Source organism: Phytophthora ramorum (genome assembly GCF_020800215.1).
Source record: "Phytophthora ramorum isolate Pr-102 chromosome Unknown Phyram_PR-102_s0003, whole genome shotgun sequence".
NCBI lineage: Eukaryota > Oomycota > Peronosporomycetes > Peronosporales > Peronosporaceae > Phytophthora > Phytophthora ramorum.
The window spans coordinates 3,750,468-3,766,909 of record NW_027150649.1 but is presented as its reverse complement, the minus strand read 5'-3'; the positions used below and the strand labels follow the sequence as shown (position 1 = coordinate 3,766,909).

Below are 16,442 nucleotides of genomic sequence, written 5' to 3'. Positions count from 1 at the left end.
AAGCATGTACTTTTTTATCCAATCAAAACGCTTAATTTTTTATGCCGAGTTTTTCAGTCGGATGCAGTATTTATACGATAGGATGGCGGACGGCATTCAGCAGCGCCGGCTTTTTCAGTCGTTGTCAGCACATCATTTGAAGCAAGTGTGGTTAGAAAATCTTTTAGTAAATATATATTTCTAAAGGTATACATGTACTACAATGTCTACAGTAATTAGTCTAACTGAGACTATTTTATGTGGACTGTTTGTCAGTTTGTTCACACTAAATAGTCTAACCTAGACTATTTATTGGCAACGACTAATTGGCAAAAAACATTTTCACAGGCGAAATTAAACCCGCGCCACCTTATTTGGAACGGTGCCACACAAACGACTGAACCAAATTGGTATTGGTATTGCAACGTATCAACCACTATATAAAAACAAAACGGAGTAATGGTGAATCGAACCCCAGTCGTGCTGAGTAGCGACATGCATCCATACCCACACGACCCAGGTGAGACTACTTTTGAACTTGAAGTGGTTAGACTATTTGTGAATACCACAATTGCGTATAAACAATAAATAGCCTAACCTTTGAGAGCTTAGACTATTTATGAACATAGACTATTTTGGCACAGACTAATTACCGTAGGCACTGTAGTATAATGCAGTGAGCGTAGGAATAACAGCTTGTCGCGAATACCCGGGGTCTTGTTCCAAAGAGGAAAGTTGCTTAATGAGCAAAGTTATTCAGGTAGAGGAAGTAAACTACGGCAGACTACAAACTGTTCGCAGGTGTATCTCTAGTATGCTCCCGTTCATGTAGCGTGGCGGACGCGTGCCGTCTACCACTAGCCGCACGCCTTGATCGAGTAGACTCTCAGGAAGACCGTCCACGCTTCCTTCATAGGCAGCGAGGCACACTCAGTGAGCTGCTATTCGACGGATCGGATGCTGACGCTCCACAGCAGCCCGAGTTTGATCATAATCCGCCGACACAGCTCTGTAAAGCATCTTCGACCAGCTTTTATCTGACCGGAGAAACGCATCATAATTGGATCGGATATTCCGCGGCCCCATTGTACGGGGCCGAGCTAGCAGCTGCTACTATTGCGATTATTAGATTTCTTACTGCGCACAACGTCTATCTCAACCAGGTATCTACGGCGACTTCAACGGAGCAAAGCGGTAGTGGCACCCGTGATCCTTTCGCGGTGAACTAGGGCAGACGACAGGAAGCAAGTGAACATCCTCTGGAGGCAATCGACGCAGACCATTCAACAATGCAGCAGTTTTCGAGCCCTCGAGGCCGTCTTCGTCAGGAGGGCGGTTCATGGACTCTTTCTGGTGTTGCTGTTCGACCGAGGCATACAGATGTTGTTCCTGAAGACCAATGATTCCGCTGAAGGGAAGGACTCGGCTCAAGTACTGAGCTTCGAGCTCTGCACAGGATGGAGATCTTGCTGGTTTTGGCTGCGAGACAGGACGTTGACGGGGTGAATTCTGTCGTGGACTTCTTCGTCGCTGCCGTAATTCTCGATCGTCTGTGGTCACGGGTCTTGCAAGTTCATCAAGACGAGATGCTGCTGGAATGCCTTGCACGTTTTCTTCTTTCACGAGGATATGTGGGAAGATGATACTTCTGTTTCTTGAATGCCTAGGGGGGATGTCGCCGAAGTCTATGGGGACGTCATCGAGATGAACGGAAGCATTCCTGGATGAACTCACTTGGTGAAGTGAAGAGTTATGGTCGTCGGGATAGAAGCGGTGGGTGAAGTCTCGAAGACGCTGATAGTGCTCCCCCATGAGAGCTCGCACTACGTCCTGAAGCGGGGAGAGGAAAGACGCGATGGTATCTTTTCGTAGACAAAGCAGCGAGCAAGTATCGAGAGCGACAATCTCCCAGGGAGCAGGGGACGTTGTCGTTGCAAGCGCTCCTTCTTGTCCGAAGACGGCAGGTGCTTGGACAACAGCGACGATAGGCTGTCCGCGCAGTGGCGGCTTGGAAACTTTGACGGAGCCTCGAACCAGCAGCACAAGCACGTTGATTTCTTCTCCCCGACAGATAATGTGTCGGCCTTCTCGTGCTGTGAGCGATCTGGCAGCGTACGCGAGGTGAGTGATAACGTGTGGCGGGAGTGCGTGCATCCGCGGGATCGATCCGATGGCTTGCTCAGTGGCACGCAGCACAACCTGCTTGTACGGCTTGATGGCTCGGCGGTAGAGATCTCCAGAGACGACGGCCAACTCAGCCCACGCTGTTGCGAAGGTGACGCAAGCGCTTGCAGTGCGCAGACCCTGTGGTTCGATCAGACTGATCTCACCGAAGCATGCTCCAGGAGTGAGAGTTCGGAAGAAACCTGTGCTGTAGGCTGCCAAGGACACGCAACCAGTGATGAGTACGTAGAAGCAGTCGCCCGTTTCGCCTTGGCGGAATACGAACGCTCCGGAGCTCACGCGCATGTAAGTGCTAGTACGCGCGAGCTCTTGAAAAACGGGGTCTGGAAGCCGAGCGTCGGCGAAATATTTGAGACTCGCAAGCCATTTCTTGAGATGGCGGATGTCTGCTGAAGAGCGATTAGCTGGAGGACGCTCGAGTCTTGGTTGAACGCCATGCGTATTGGCAAGAGCCAAGATGGATGCAACGCGCTCTGTGCTGTTCGTTTGCAAAACGTACGAGGCAGCTCGCTTCAGTTCGGAAGGCATTGTGACCTGCTCTTGCATCACGGAGCGACGTGGACGCCTGTAGCTGTAGTTCAGGCGACTTGGAGCTGGAGCCGATGGTGTTGGCGCTGTCGGTTCATCCCAAAACGTGACGTGCTGGCGCCAGACGCGACGATATGTTCGTTGCGCCTGCATCCGGTCCAGCATTGTCAGGTATGTGATGGCATGCACAATCCGCTGGAAAACTACGCGGAGAGGCGGCAGTCCTGCAGGCACCTCCACGATGTGGTAATCCTCCACGCGCGACGTCGGGCTCGAAAAGTGAATTGTACGAATCGTGGAGAAGACGTCGCCGATCCGGCGAAAGCGCGGTGACACCCGCATAACCACTACGCTTCTCTCTTGCAGACCGTAGTCGCACAATTCGTCGTCGCCTTCAAGTTCTTCACCGTGGAGATACAGTCGCTGCTGCTCGAAGGGGATGCCGAATTGGCGTTGAAGTGCCGCCTGCATGCATACCAGCGTCTGGGACCGATGGACAGATACCCGCTCCAGCTCCGAGCGTCCAGGTAGATGGAAATACACGTCGAAGCGGAAATCGCGCATGCGAATGCTGGAAGGTTGGTGCCAAAGCGACGTTGGCTTGGACCTTGTGGACATTTTCCTTCGTTGGGCAGCTCCAGCCATGGCAGCTACGGAAGCATGGTGAGCAAGGCGCGGATTGTGTGCGGACGCGGGTAGCATCAGCTGAGACACCGTCCGACGGCCTTGATACGTCATGTTGACTCCTTTTTTGGCAGTGACTGGCCTGGAACCAAGTTTGATGCGTTGAGCTTGCTGCCATTCTGTTGTGGAGCTGCAAACGTGGAGGGCGTATTTTTAGTGGTGATCTGGTCGAACGCAATGCAGGTGACGAGCGCGTCCCTTTTAGTAGTCGAAGAAGGATTTCCATTGTCATCAAGTCAAACATGAGTTTCAGGAAAACGTTGAGGTCGATGCATTTGGGGGATATTCAAAGTATTCTCACTTGTGCAAAAATAAAATAACTGCACGTGGTAGTGATTCACTATCAGGGAATGAGCAAAACGACGACGGGCCGCTCTCTTCTTCAGTTCACAGCTTCGTCCTCGCTTGGAGTAGCACCATCCGCGGCATCTTCAGCCTCACGAATCTTCTTGATCCTCTGCTTGAGCCACATGTCCCGCACTTGACCAGGCGCGATAACAAGAAACACTCGAGCCACGACGGGGTCGGCCATAATATCAAAGGCATCCACCATATCTTCCGCCCCCAGCTGCGTCGCGTAGCAGCTCTGCAGCACTTGAACTGCACGTTGCGATGGCGTCAACATGACTTCTTCCTCCTTCTCTTCTTGCACCTCTTGTTCCTGTTCACCGCTTTTCTCCTCTTCCTCACCCAAAAGTTCCTGCATCAAATTCTCCTCCAGCACCAAATTGGTGCCAGTTCCAGAAACTTGTGGATGTCTCTCTCTAAACCGTTGAAACCAATGAATCCCGCACTCTGCTTCCTCCGGGTCCCTCAACTCGTTGGCCTTGTTTAGCACGTCCCGACGTCGAATAGTGATCTCCACTTTTTGCATTTTTGCCATCACTTTCAGAATTTCCATCTCGTCCACTTCTGGAACTTGTAAAGCAGCAGGACGCGTTGTCGCTTTATGTCCGCCCTCAACGGGGACCAACAGCTCCGACATTTGCCTTTTCCTCGAAGTTGGCTCATAACCTTTTTTCTTCCAGCTGACGCGACCTAGCAAAGTGGTATACGGAATATTCGACTCCTTGCTCACGACGGTAGCGCTCTCTCCAGCCAACACTCGAGCCACACATTGAGCCAGTAGGTCCTCATCGTGGCGCTTGCGCTTGAAAGTCTCGTGGAGTTGCCTCAGCGCCATCGCCAGCAAGTCTGCAAGTGACTGGTCTGTTACGGAGGGGGTCTCAGCTTGGATTTTGTATCCACCTCAAGTTTACACCAAACAGAGAAACGTAGAGAGTCAGTCCCTTGCTGAACTGTAGCCATTTTCTCACTTCAAGTCGGACACGGCTACTTTTAGCGGGCGTTGCACTGGTGGCGTTGGTATTTATACGAGCTGAGACGCTGTCTGCTGCTCTCCAGCTCCATTTTTGCAGACGCGTTGCTCTTGTGCAGATTGCAATCGATTGTGATGGCCGAGAACTTAGGCGTCAGACTCAAGAGGAAGGTGCGCAGTGCCGAGACGAAACTTTTCGAGTGGCGGCCGTGCAGCTGTACAATCGTAGCACGCAACGGGAAGCTGTTGCTGCAATTGCAGACTCCTCCGCCGGACGAAGACGGCCAGGAAGAGCAGGACAGCGACACGGAGATTGTCATCATCGACTTGGCCACGCAACTTCTGAATGTCGTGCCCAAGAAGAACCGGGCGCGGTGTGACGTGGAGTACTACGCGCCGGTAGCTACGATGAGTGGAGACATCTTGAAAGAGGAGCTCATGGCGCCGTCGGCAGCTCATTGTCAGCAGTGGATCGCGCAGGTCCGACGGGTTCAGCAGCAAGCTCATCAGCAACGAAGACCGAGCTCCAGCACCTCCACGAGACCAACACCGTCGCCTGTTGCACCTCTACCCTCACCGCTTACAAGTTACGCTGAGCTGAACGGCAGTAGGAGTAACAGATCATCCACCACGAATGGTGTAGATGCAATAGCTTCCGCAGTTTCTGTGAGAGAACCGTCACCATTGAGGAGGCAGCACTCGAGCGCAATGTCGGAATCGGAGCTTGGACAGCCGGAAACAATCGCTTCTCCGAAGCGACAAAGTCCACCGAAGCAACGGCCCAGTTCCTCGTCGTTGTCATCCTCTGTGATCTCCTTCACTCTACCAGACAACCTGGCAGCAGTTGCGACCGCAGCCTCCTGCAGAGTTCATGAACCTTGTGATACCAACATCGACGACAGCGAGATGGAGTGCACCATAGATTCATCGAGTGGTTTGCCAGCCACAGCGTTCGAGCCGGCAGCTCGCTCAGACACACCTCCATCGCTTTTATCCTCAATCTCCTCCGCGTCGACAATGGTTCCGCCGACCTCTGCTTGGAGGAGAGGGAGCGCGGTCCGTGTGCCCAGTCCCCATTATTCTTCATCTTCCTCATCAGAGAGTGAAATGCTACATTCTTCACACCGCCGATCTCGTCGAAGCAGGCCTGCCTCACACGATAGAAGAGACTACGGTGTTAACGAAAACAATGGACACGGCAGCGATGACGAGCCCGAACCTACCCGATACCGAAGTCAAAGCTACCGACGAGGCTTTGATATTTCAGATGAAAGCCGCATAGCCACCTCACGGGCACCACCACAACTGGCTGCTGGTCTTAAACTCGGTACGTCGTCTTCACCGCACGGATCGCCTCTCTATCGGTCGTCAGCAAGAGCACGGCATTCTTCAGGCTTGTATTCGGCCTCACCTCGACATGGCAGCGACTCGTACGAGGAAGACGGTGAGTCCTCGCAAGCTGAATTACACATCCTGCAGCGAGTCGAGGCGGCCTTGCGTGCACTTGAGCTGGAAAATGCTCAGGCCAAAGCACGCGAGCGCGAGCTTGCTCAGGAGGTACACACGCTACGTGACGCAGCACGAGTGGCTGCTGCAGAGCGCAAACACATCGAGCATGAGTATCGCCATACACGACGCGAAGTCGACTCGTGGAGACGTGCTGCACAAGGAGCTGAGGCTGCGGCAGCACAACTGCAAGAGCAACTAGGTATCGCGCATGAAGAGAACCAACTTCTCGCTGGCGAGAAATTGCGACTCAAACGCCAGAACAGCGAACTGCTCACGCAAGTGCATCGACTTGACTCACTCGTCTATGGTCGATTCTAGTTCACAGGTCAGCATAATAGAGGCATTAGTCAGGGTTATCATAAGCCACCGGAGTACAGCGTCCAGTGATTGATTTGTTGAGAAGTCTTAAGCTAGCGAGGCAGTCAGATGAAGCCACTGCCAGAACCGCTCCAATGGCGGTCTTCAAACCGTTCAGCGAAATCTGCGTGTGATGACGCGGTCTTCGAGGTCGTATCATGAGGAGTGGACATCCGCTTTGTTTTCGTTCTTGTCGCCGACACTTTACCGACGCTTGAGTTCTGGGAAGTAGCTTGGGTATCGTGCGTATCAGCGCCTTTGCTTCTCGAATGCATCTTCCTAAGTGTTGATGTGCTCTTCAGCGCGTCATTTGTCTCGACAGAGGAAACCTTCGCACCGTCCTTCTTGTCAGCTTCCTCCTTCAGTTTTTGCCTCTCCTTGTCGAGTTCATTTTTCGCGGCTGTAGCAGCTACCATGGCCTTTGCAGCCTCCTGTGCTGGAGTCGTCGGCACACCCACCTTGGCCAACTCGTCAGGGTTCTCCCATATCCATGAGAGCCAACTGGGCGTCAGCGCGTACATGAACGTCCCCCAGATTGCCTGGCCACCTTGCGCCTGCACCGTTTGGTCACGCACCACGCCACTCACAAACTCCTTGGCGTGATTTTGAATGTCTCCACGACTCAACACGTCGTGCACAGAATCGCCCAGTGTTTTGCCCACATTCTGCTTCACCGCATCTTGCAAGAACGTGTGCGCCAGCAACTGCGTGAGGTTTGCTCGCGTCTTGTCGTCGCGCATAATCTGTTCCAACAGCAGCAGCAAGGCCTCCTTAGCCCGCGGGTCGACGACAGTAGACCGCAGCAAGTCCACAATCTGCCGCAGTGTCTTCGGGTCTTCCATCAGCGCCGCCAACGTGTGCTTCGTAAGATCCGCCACCTGCTCCCGAGTCATCGGGTCATTCAGTGTATGGATCACCAACGCCCGCAGCGCTTCCCGTGTCGAATCCATCACCACAAGCTGCACAAAATAGCCCAAAACCCATGTCAGCACCAAACCTATACATCTAAATGATTGCAATATTTGCTGATTTATCATCAAGCAACATACTGCAATCATGTCAGCACAAGCACCGTCAACTTCAAGCTGCTTCTCACCCTCTGCAGGAACCGGGAGGCTTGATCCAGCACCTTGGGATCGTTCAGCACCGTCTGAACTATCTGAGAGGCCAGCTCCCTTGAGTTATCGCGAAGTGTCTCGTTCTGCAGAGAGCGCGACGCCACCTCTGCTGTGTGTTTGCTCATGCCGAGCTTAAGCTCCGGACCGAAGGCCACGAGCCCCACGCCGCCCAGCACCAGCGAGCCCATCCACCACCACACGCGCTGGCTGCGCATGAGGCGTCGTACCATCTCCGGTTCGCTCATATTGGCGGCCTGAGGTGTCGCTTTGTGACCTGAGGGGGGACGCGCAGGCTCCGAGCTGTAGAGACGCCTACGCACGCTCAGCGTCCGCGAGTTCCATGTGGGAGGTAGTGCGCGACGTGGGGAAGCTGTCGAGCCCCTCAGAAGCGACGCCAGAGCTCTAGCTCGACCGTTAGACGCCATCACACGCATCATCCCCAGCCCAATTCCGCCCACTTGTGCTGTGTATGTGCGCACTTTAGAGGGTGTCCGGGTATTTTGAGGACAACGAGTGGAAAGTTGCCAGGGAATGTGTGGGATTGGCGACGGAATAGGACTCATGATGACGGACAAGGGACTAAAAATGTATCTATGCATGGCTCAATAGTAGGGCTATGCAACGCAACTCCACAGTGCGCTCGTTCGAAATCCATTCCATTGCACACGCACTATCCACCCTCTCAAATCACTTCAGGTAAACGCACCGCCAATGCCGCCGCAGCACCTCCACAACTGCACTGGCCTGCGAGGTGCTGCGTCTCCTTGCTCTGCCTAATGTCTGTCGGCCATCGCACAAAAGTTGTCTTTTTCTGTCTTGGTTCGTTCCGATGCCTCCTTTTCTCCTGCTGCCAGCCTCGCGCTCGCTAATAATCACACACCACCCGCAGCCAGCCCAGCACATCCGCGCGCTTGCCGCTAGCGTCAGGTTGCCTTCCACTGCGCTTCGCTTGGTAGCACTGGGTCGCTTGCTGTGGCGAATGCTTCACTGCGTCGCGTCGACTCGACCGTCCTCCCTGTATAGTTTAAAAAGTCTGGCACTGGTACTTCCAGATGACGGCAAAGCAGTCACCGCTTCCCGTTGCGAAGTAGGGGGACGCTGGGGAAGATGCCACACTTATCACCGAATTCCGGTAGCCCGTCAAGGTCAGCACAGAGCGCGATGAACGCGGGTCCCAGAACACCACAGATCGATCTTTTGATCCGGACATTAACCACCTAAATGACCACAGAAACAACAATTAGTCCTTTGCACAATACCAGAGACAACAACATCTCGCAGGAGACGCACCTTCCATCAGGCGTGTAGGCAACAGACAGCACAAAGTCCTTGTGGCCCTGGAAAAGCATGCGAGGCCGTGTGGTTGTGCGGCCCTGTGCGCATACGTCCCACAGCATGATGTTGCGGTCAAGCGAGCCAGAAATCACGTTCTTGCCATCGGGCGAAAACGCAATCGAGTATACCGAGTCGCTGTGGCCCTCCAGCCGGTCCAGCAGTTGTGCCGTCTCCGTGTCCCAAATCCGTACAACCTTGTCCAGTGAAGCCGCAGCAAGAAGGCGACCATCGGGAGACAGTGCCACAGACGTCACGCCGTCTGACGGACCACCGCTCTCATTACCGAAAATCTTCTTGCACTGACCATTGCGAGCGTCCCAAAGGCGCACCTTGCGGTCACCCGATCCGGACACAATCAGGTCATTCACATAGTCCAGCGAGTAAATTTCTGACTCGTGGCCAGTCATGGCCGGGCCTTCCTCGTTGGAGGCAATATCCCACACACGGATGGTATTTTGCGGCATACCTGCAACCAGCTTTGTACAATCCGGCGAGAAGCAGACCGCGCGGACATACGCGTCATCAGCCTCGTTAGCCGCAGCATTGGCCGCAGACGTAGGAGTCTGTCCGTTGGAACCAGCAGGACGAGACACCAGGAACTTGCGGTCTCCAGTCTTGACGTCGAAAACCTGGGCCGTCTTGTGGCATCCCGAAGCCATCATCGTACCGTCTGACGAAAAGCGGACGCAGCAGACAACGCTCTGATGGTCCATGGACTGATGCATCTCAGCCGCGGGGCGCTCCGACTCTTGGTATGACATGCTCGTCTTAGACGAGTACACGCAGCTCCAGTTAAGGCGGCTAGCCTTCGTGTTCGAGCTTTTCTGCGTCGTGTTGTTGCCCGAAGCCGCTGACAGCGTGGTCGTGGAGCTCGAAGCGGGACGACTGCTCTCCACATTCTCCCCCTCGGTCTTTGTGGTACTAGAAGCGGCACTCTGAGCCTGGTTCGCGCTGGCGGCGCTGGGGCTGGAGTTCGTGCTCGTCGATCCCTGTTCACGGTTCATCTTAGATACTTGTGGGAGCATCCCACTCGACGTGGAGGCACTGCTACCAGCAGAACTGACCGAAGGGAGGGTACCCTTGCCATTCGCGTTCAAACTGGGGATGCTAGGCTCCGAGCCGTTGAGCTTGGACTTCTTGAGGGCCGGGGGCGAGCTGGCGGCGCGATCCTTGCCGTTCACTTCGCTGCTAATGCTGGGCATGCGGCGAGATGACGGGGTCGTGTTGGCGTTGTTAGTGTCGAGCGGGCTGAGCTGCGGGGGCGGGTTGCTGCTGCCACCCTGGGGCGGGGGCGGCAGCTGCGGGGGTTGCTGGCCGAGCTGCTGCAGACTACGCGAGGCCGGCTGCACGGGCACCACGCGAACGGGGGAGCTGCCGCTACCCCGCTGCTGGCTGTTGGTTGGCCCTGCGCGGCCTGAAGACGTGGCGGCCGCCACGAGGTTTGACATGAGCGAGGACGAGTCGTCCTGCATGCTACCGCTGGTGGGCGGGGCGCGAGAGCGCTTGGCCGGCAGCTTGGCCGGCACGGGCTGTTGCTGCACCTGCTGCTGCGGCACCTGGCCCGTCTCGAGTTGCCTGCGCATGCGTAGCATGTCCTCCTCGTACTGCTGGCGGATGCGGCGGTGGTTGGCCTCGAGCGCCTTGAGCGACTGCTGGATCTGGTCCATCTCCACGACCTGCGACTGGATCTTGCGCTCCATCTCGAGCTGCTCCATCTTGGCCATGTTCAGCTGCTGGATGGCAGCCTCGTACTCGGCCTTGACCTGGTCCAGCATCTCGCCCACACGACTTGTGGCCGCCGTGGCCAGCTGCGGGGGCGCGCCCGGGTTGCCCGAGGACGGGCCGCGGAGCTGCGGCTGCGGTTGCGGGGGCGGCACCGCGTTTGGGTTTCCGCCGCGTCCGCGGGCCGGGCCGGGGGCGGACGAAGTGTACATGTCACTAAAGAGTGGCTGGACAGGAGGAAGGTAAGTGAGTATTTTGTAGAGGGGGAGGAAGGCGGAGGGATGGCGCACGGACCTGCTGCGGAGTCACGGGCCTGCGGTGCTCGTGGCTGAGGCGGCTGTCTCCTGCTGGGCGCTGGGCTGCTCGCTTTCGCGCCGGACGCTAGGGTTTCTTCGCCTCGCGGGTGGCTTTAGGACTGCCGGCAGAATTATCGCGGGCGAAAAGGGGGGAGGGCGGGAGCGAGAGGGGGGGCTGCGTGGATGGGGGACTCCCAGGAGTGATGGTCGCTTGGACAGTCTCGTCTCTGTTACGCAAGGCCCGACTGTGCGCATGCAGGGCTAGAACTGTAATAAACGAGAAAGAATTACGCACATAGCCAAAGGGTGCATGACAGCGAAATGGGCCCTTTCGCTTCGCCCGATTCAAGGCATTTCCCAGAGCAGTCCAATATCAAGTGCTGGTCGACGAGCCTCCTGGTAGTCACTGCCCGTTTGTAGAATCGAATCAGCGGCTCAGTCACTCAAATGGTTTTTGATATACTTCGCCACCACTTACGGATATCTTTCGAATATCGAAATGGGACCATTTTGTGTCCCGTTTGTATCAAACTGCCCAATTCGTTGCACCCAAATTCGGTGGCGACATCTTTTTGCTCGGCCTTTTGCTGGTGCCTCCGCCCTTGGCGGCGGTGGCGCGTCCAGCAGACTTGCCCCACGCACCGACTTCCAGTCGACAGCCGCCCCACAAGCGTTACTGCCGACCAACCTCAGGTGGCTACAGTCCGTTGACTCGCGCCTTGAAGTTGTTCAGTGGTGATCCGACCGACTGAGATTGCTGTGACGCGTCTCGTCGCTCGTCGCTTTGGCCGCCGCGTGGCGGGAGGGATGACCTCCCACTCGCCCAGCCTCCTGTTCCAACGTGTGGCATTTTCCCGCGGCCACTTGCGAATGTACCGGCTGGCGGCGCGGCGACGTCTGCGCATTCGCAATGATTTGTAAGTAACGATGCCCGTTGCTGTGCTTCCCTTCCAAACCCGATACCTGCACCAGCTATCATCTTGGCGCGCTCGCAACCAAACAACAATAGGGCCAGTCGCCTTCGCTATACCCGTCCTCGGCCCATTTCCCGCTTCGAGCACGAGCGCGCACTCGTCTACACGTACGTGCAATATGGTGCGGTCGCTGCCGCTGCGCAGCGGCTTCTTCAAGTCGCCGGCGCTCTCGGACGCCGACCAGGCCGAGCTGCTGGCCTGGGGCCGCTCACTCGTGCCGGACCTGGTGCGCCAGCCCGACGTCGAGTGGACGCTACTGCACGAGCGCAAGGGCGTGCAGCTGTGCGAGGACCGGCAGAAGGGCGGGCTGACGTACTCGATTCGGGCCGTGGCCACGGTACGCGCGGGGCTGGACGACGTCATGGACATCTTCCTATCGCAGAACACGGTGGACTACCGCTCGCTCATGCAGCTGCAGCTGCGCGAGTTCTTCGCGGACGCGGCTGTGCTCTTCCACAAGGAGCAGAACGAGAGCGAGGCGCTGAGCGTCAAGTGGACGGCGGCCAGGACCAAGAAGAGCATGGCCAGCCTCGGCGGACAGGTGGGCGTCGACTTTTGCCTTCTCGAGTACGCTGGCGTCGTGCCGGCCGAACTCGTGGACGGCCCGCGACCCAACACGGGTCTGAGCGGGTCCGCGTCCTCCGCCAGCAAGGCGCCGCCCGTGGGCGTGTGTCTCTACGAGTCCATCGACCAGGCCGAGTGCCCGTCGCTCTACGAGTCGCACAAACTGGAGCGGGTCTCTGTGTCCAAGTGCGGCTTCATCTTCCGGCCACACGTGGACGAGGGCGTGGTGGAGGCCACGTTCGTCTGCAGCATCCGCCAGCCGCCTGGAGCGCGCAACAAACGCCGCTGGAACCGCGCGCTGCTGGCCCATTGGGCCCAGTCCGTGGCCGGCATCGATGAGGCCATCAGTCGACGGCGGATCTCCAAGGAGCTCACCAAGCGCCGAGTGCCCACGTGGGTGAATGACAAGGACCGCGCGTGCTGCCACTTGTGTCTCAAGACGTTCACCAACACGCGGCGCAAACATCACTGCCGCGCCTGCGGAGAGATCATCTGCCGCGCATGCTCCGTGTACAAAAGCGTCGACTTGCAGTCCGTGGGGCTCACCACGCTCCGAGTGTGCAAAGCTTGTATGGACGGCACGTCAGCCACTGCGGCGGACCGCGAGAAGGAGGAGGCTAACCTGACGGCGGCTGCGGTTGTGGCCGCAGCTGCGAACGGAGTGACAGCCGACGGCGTCGCGTTGCCTGAAGGCGTAGACAACAGTGTGCTCAGAGATGCGGTGGAGGAGTACGCGCTGGCGCTACCCGGGGCTCAAGTGTCTACGGTGCCGGACCTTGTGGGCATCGCCTGGCTGCAGCAGCTTGCATCAAGAGACCAAGAGAGCAAGGACATGGTGAATGCTTTGATGGAGCGGCTACGGCTAGACAGTCACCAGAAGGACGCTGGCGGCACCACAGAGGAGCAGGTGGACATCTACGACACTCTGTGCGATCTGGCCGCGCAGACTCTGGCTTGCAAGTACGCTGTCGTGAGTCTGGTGGATGAGAACCGCCAGTGGTTCAAGAGCGCTGTCAACGTCAAGGAGTCTGAGGTGCCTCGTGACTTTAGCTTCTGTGAGTACCCCGTGCGTGACCAGCGCCCGCTCGTGGTCATGGACGCGTTACGGGACCCACGCTTCAAGACGAACCCTTTTGTGACGGGTCCGCTTGGCGTCCGCTTTCTGGCTGGAGCGCCGCTTTTCACGGTGGATAACGAGTGTGTAGGCGCGGTGTGCGTGCTGGACACGGCCCCTCGTGAGTCCCTGCAGGAGTCGCAGATCGCGACCATGCAGAATCTGGCACACCTGGCCATGGTCATGGTCCAGGAGCGACGAGAGGCACAGAGTAAGGTTGAGCGCGCAATGGCGTCATCACAGCTGGTTCCGGTCCGTCAGAACGGTGGCCAGCTCACGAACACGCCCGGTTCCTCTGATCTCGTGCCGCTCAGCAGCTACTCCGAGACGTCCATGGTTGTACAAGGGCGCGAGCGACCGAAGGAAGACCCGGTGCTCAAGGAACAGATGATTCAGCTACTGCACAAGGCCTCGCAAGTGCGCGACCAGGTGAACCAGCAGACACACAAGCAGCAAGCAGGACTCCAGAGCTCCGCCGAGTAGACCAACCGCCTCGGTGATGCCACCACAACAACCAGCACATTACGCTCCGCCTAGGACGGCGCGACGTACAGTTAGAAAGAAATACAAGGCGCAGGAAGGAGAAAAATGAAAGCATCGCAAACACGAGAAACATGAAGCGCTGCAGCGCATGTCAGGGCAAGCCGCGCAGACGCGAGTAGCTTGTCGTCGGGGACCCTTTTCTTTGTCGGTAATGGGTCACGTCCTGTTTGCTCCCGCGCCAAGCAAGAACGAGGATCCGAACACCTGCGATGGAAGCGAACCCCAGCTATGTCTGCCGTGGAAAAGTGTTAGCGGGCCGGAGACAAGAATGTCCTCGTTTTCGTAAACGTCCATGCATGGAGGGTGGGTGACGCCAAGTGCTGCTTAAGATGAAATGGAGCGTGTAGAGTGGACTTGATTTTAGCATCTTCCTTGTGGCTTGAGTGATCTGCCGCATATATAAATTCTCCGCTCGTGTGCTCTTCAGTCGGCAGAACATCGCCAACACTTTCTCGGCTGTCACCCTCCCGGCCCTTTATGAGTCGAATAGCTTTCTCGAAACCACACCAAGTTGTCCGTCAAAGGGAACTTGATCCTATGCAGCTCATCTATCAAGCCCCCCAACCGGACCAAGTCTGCCTGGCACTCGCTCTCACTGGCCAGCAGATCCGTCTTGTGTGACGTCTCCAGGTTGATGAGCCACCAACATTTTGAAGAATACGCCAACCCCCATCGCCGTGGCCACTAGCATGCCAAGACTTCAACCCATTGAGCATTGAATACAACCAAGTGTTCACTTCGTCCACATTTTCAGGCAACCGAACCTCCACGAATACAACTGCACCATGATCTTCTGCGAGAAAAAGTTGACGACCTTCAGCTTTCCCACGTATTGCAGACCTTTGCCGACGTGATTAACCTTAGTTTCTCCAGGTTCATGTAGATATCTGCGATTCGCTTAAATTCTTGGCCGTAGGCACAGCGATCACGCCTGATAGTCAGCTGGACCCTATCGTCTCCAAGTTCGACCGTCCCCGTCTTGGTTTCCCATGATTCGAACGGTGGCAGCCGAGCGAGTTGGAACTGTCAGGTTAGACCACGTAGCCATGGAGCAAATAATGAAAGCCAGGCTGTAAAAAATTCGGATAGCACCCGTCGACTGGTAAAACCGAGCTGACACGAGCGCTTCGTAGCTCCATCATCTATCCCAGCTACGTGAACCATCGCAATGACGTCGATCAGCGACGACAGTTCATCACAGCGAAGCTCGAGACCATTTTCGTGACAGCAATTTTTTCATCAGTCGGAACGGTAGGCGGCGCAGGACAGTTTGGTGGGGAAGAAACAGGGTGTGGAAGCTCCGACAATCGTAGCCCCGAATACTGCCACCGTTCACCGAGACCAATATCTTCCTCGTTACTTGCTGCTGCTGCTACGACACTTAACTCAGTCAGTTTGGTGCGACTGGTTTTTCACCAGAATATCGACGTGGTTGCATCGCGGAGTAACTAGTTCGTAGTAGTGCACAGGTGGCGACGTCTCCAGTACCGCTAGGTCACCCTTACACACTGCTGCGTGTAGAAAATCATCCGCCGCGCAGTTCTTCTTGATATGCGTGAGGTCACCACCTCTCACACGATAAGCGTCAACTGGCTGGGCTGGACATTGACTTGTCGCGTGTTAGCAATGACCTTGTTTAGTTCTGCTACACTGTCTTCGATTCCAATCCCGACCACGAACTCGTGTGCCTCTAGGATTAACAACAACGTAGCTCCATCTTATCTGCTAGAAAGTGAAAGTGCGGGAGAACTTTCTTAACCCCGTTGCAACTTTCATCTTGTGGATTTCCAAGCATTCCCCCATCGAAATACCAACGTTAGCGTAAGGTGTAGCAGTTCTAAAAGTTGACGCCCGCTACGATCGAGCGTCATCATACAGCAGTCTGCAGCATTTCCTCTTCATTACCGAATTTGACTCAGAACTGCTTCTATTACTACAAGATTTCTCCCGGAAGTGATATGACCAAGTCGACTACGTGGTATTAGCGACACTATTCTTGTTGATGATTGCTCTGTCTCCTGGTGCAGTTGACTTGACTCCACCAAGTTACAGGAAGTAGACACCAAGAGCGCCCACGACCATCGCGACGGTGGCAATAGACGCCGTGACGTGTTGCGTGGCGTCCGAACTCGACAGCGCCGAGCCCGAACGAGCTGCAATGGCGCCCCCAGAGTTGCCTGTGATGCCCGATGACGACTCGGACGAGCCGGAGCTGCT

The 16,442-nt window shown here is 56.1% G+C and overlaps 6 protein-coding genes across 6 annotated transcripts; 2 read left to right on the top strand and 4 right to left on the bottom strand.

The window, feature by feature from the left end:
• Positions 1-1,146: 1,146 nt before the first annotated feature.
• On the bottom strand, positions 1,147-3,255 carry KRP23_4245 (cAMP-dependent protein kinase regulatory subunit; the record flags this gene model as incomplete). Its single annotated transcript, XM_067889178.1, has 1 exon — positions 1,147-3,255. One exon carries the CDS (start codon positions 3,253-3,255, stop codon positions 1,147-1,149), a length of 2,109 nt encoding a protein of 702 aa, XP_067748363.1.
• Positions 3,256-3,757: 502 nt separating this feature from the next.
• On the bottom strand, positions 3,758-4,558 carry KRP23_4244 (uncharacterized protein; the record flags this gene model as incomplete). The annotated part of the gene is made up of 1 exon (XM_067889177.1): positions 3,758-4,558. One exon carries the CDS (start codon positions 4,556-4,558, stop codon positions 3,758-3,760), a length of 801 nt encoding a protein of 266 aa, XP_067748362.1.
• A 270-nt stretch (positions 4,559-4,828) lies between these two features.
• On the top strand, positions 4,829-6,520 carry KRP23_4243 (uncharacterized protein; the record flags this gene model as incomplete). The annotated part of the gene is made up of 2 exons (XM_067889176.1): positions 4,829-5,173; positions 6,173-6,520. The coding sequence occupies 2 exons, from the start codon at positions 4,829-4,831 to the stop codon at positions 6,518-6,520; spliced, it is 693 nt and encodes a 230-aa protein (XP_067748361.1).
• A 104-nt stretch (positions 6,521-6,624) lies between these two features.
• On the bottom strand, positions 6,625-7,922 carry KRP23_4242 (uncharacterized protein; the record flags this gene model as incomplete). The annotated part of the gene is made up of 2 exons (XM_067889175.1): positions 6,625-7,518; positions 7,656-7,922. The coding sequence occupies 2 exons, from the start codon at positions 7,920-7,922 to the stop codon at positions 6,625-6,627; spliced, it is 1,161 nt and encodes a 386-aa protein (XP_067748360.1).
• A 779-nt stretch (positions 7,923-8,701) lies between these two features.
• Positions 8,702-12,009, bottom strand: KRP23_4241 (General transcriptional corepressor tupA; the record flags this gene model as incomplete). The annotated part of the gene is made up of 5 exons (XM_067889173.1): positions 8,702-8,894; positions 8,968-10,961; positions 11,029-11,093; positions 11,907-11,927; positions 11,994-12,009. The coding sequence occupies 5 exons, from the start codon at positions 12,007-12,009 to the stop codon at positions 8,702-8,704; spliced, it is 2,289 nt and encodes a 762-aa protein (XP_067748359.1).
• Positions 12,010-12,122: 113 nt separating this feature from the next.
• Positions 12,123-14,165, top strand: KRP23_4240 (FYVE, RhoGEF and PH domain-containing protein 4; the record flags this gene model as incomplete). The annotated part of the gene is made up of 1 exon (XM_067889172.1): positions 12,123-14,165. The coding sequence occupies one exon, from the start codon at positions 12,123-12,125 to the stop codon at positions 14,163-14,165; it is 2,043 nt and encodes a 680-aa protein (XP_067748358.1).
• Positions 14,166-16,442: the final 2,277 nt, after the last annotated feature.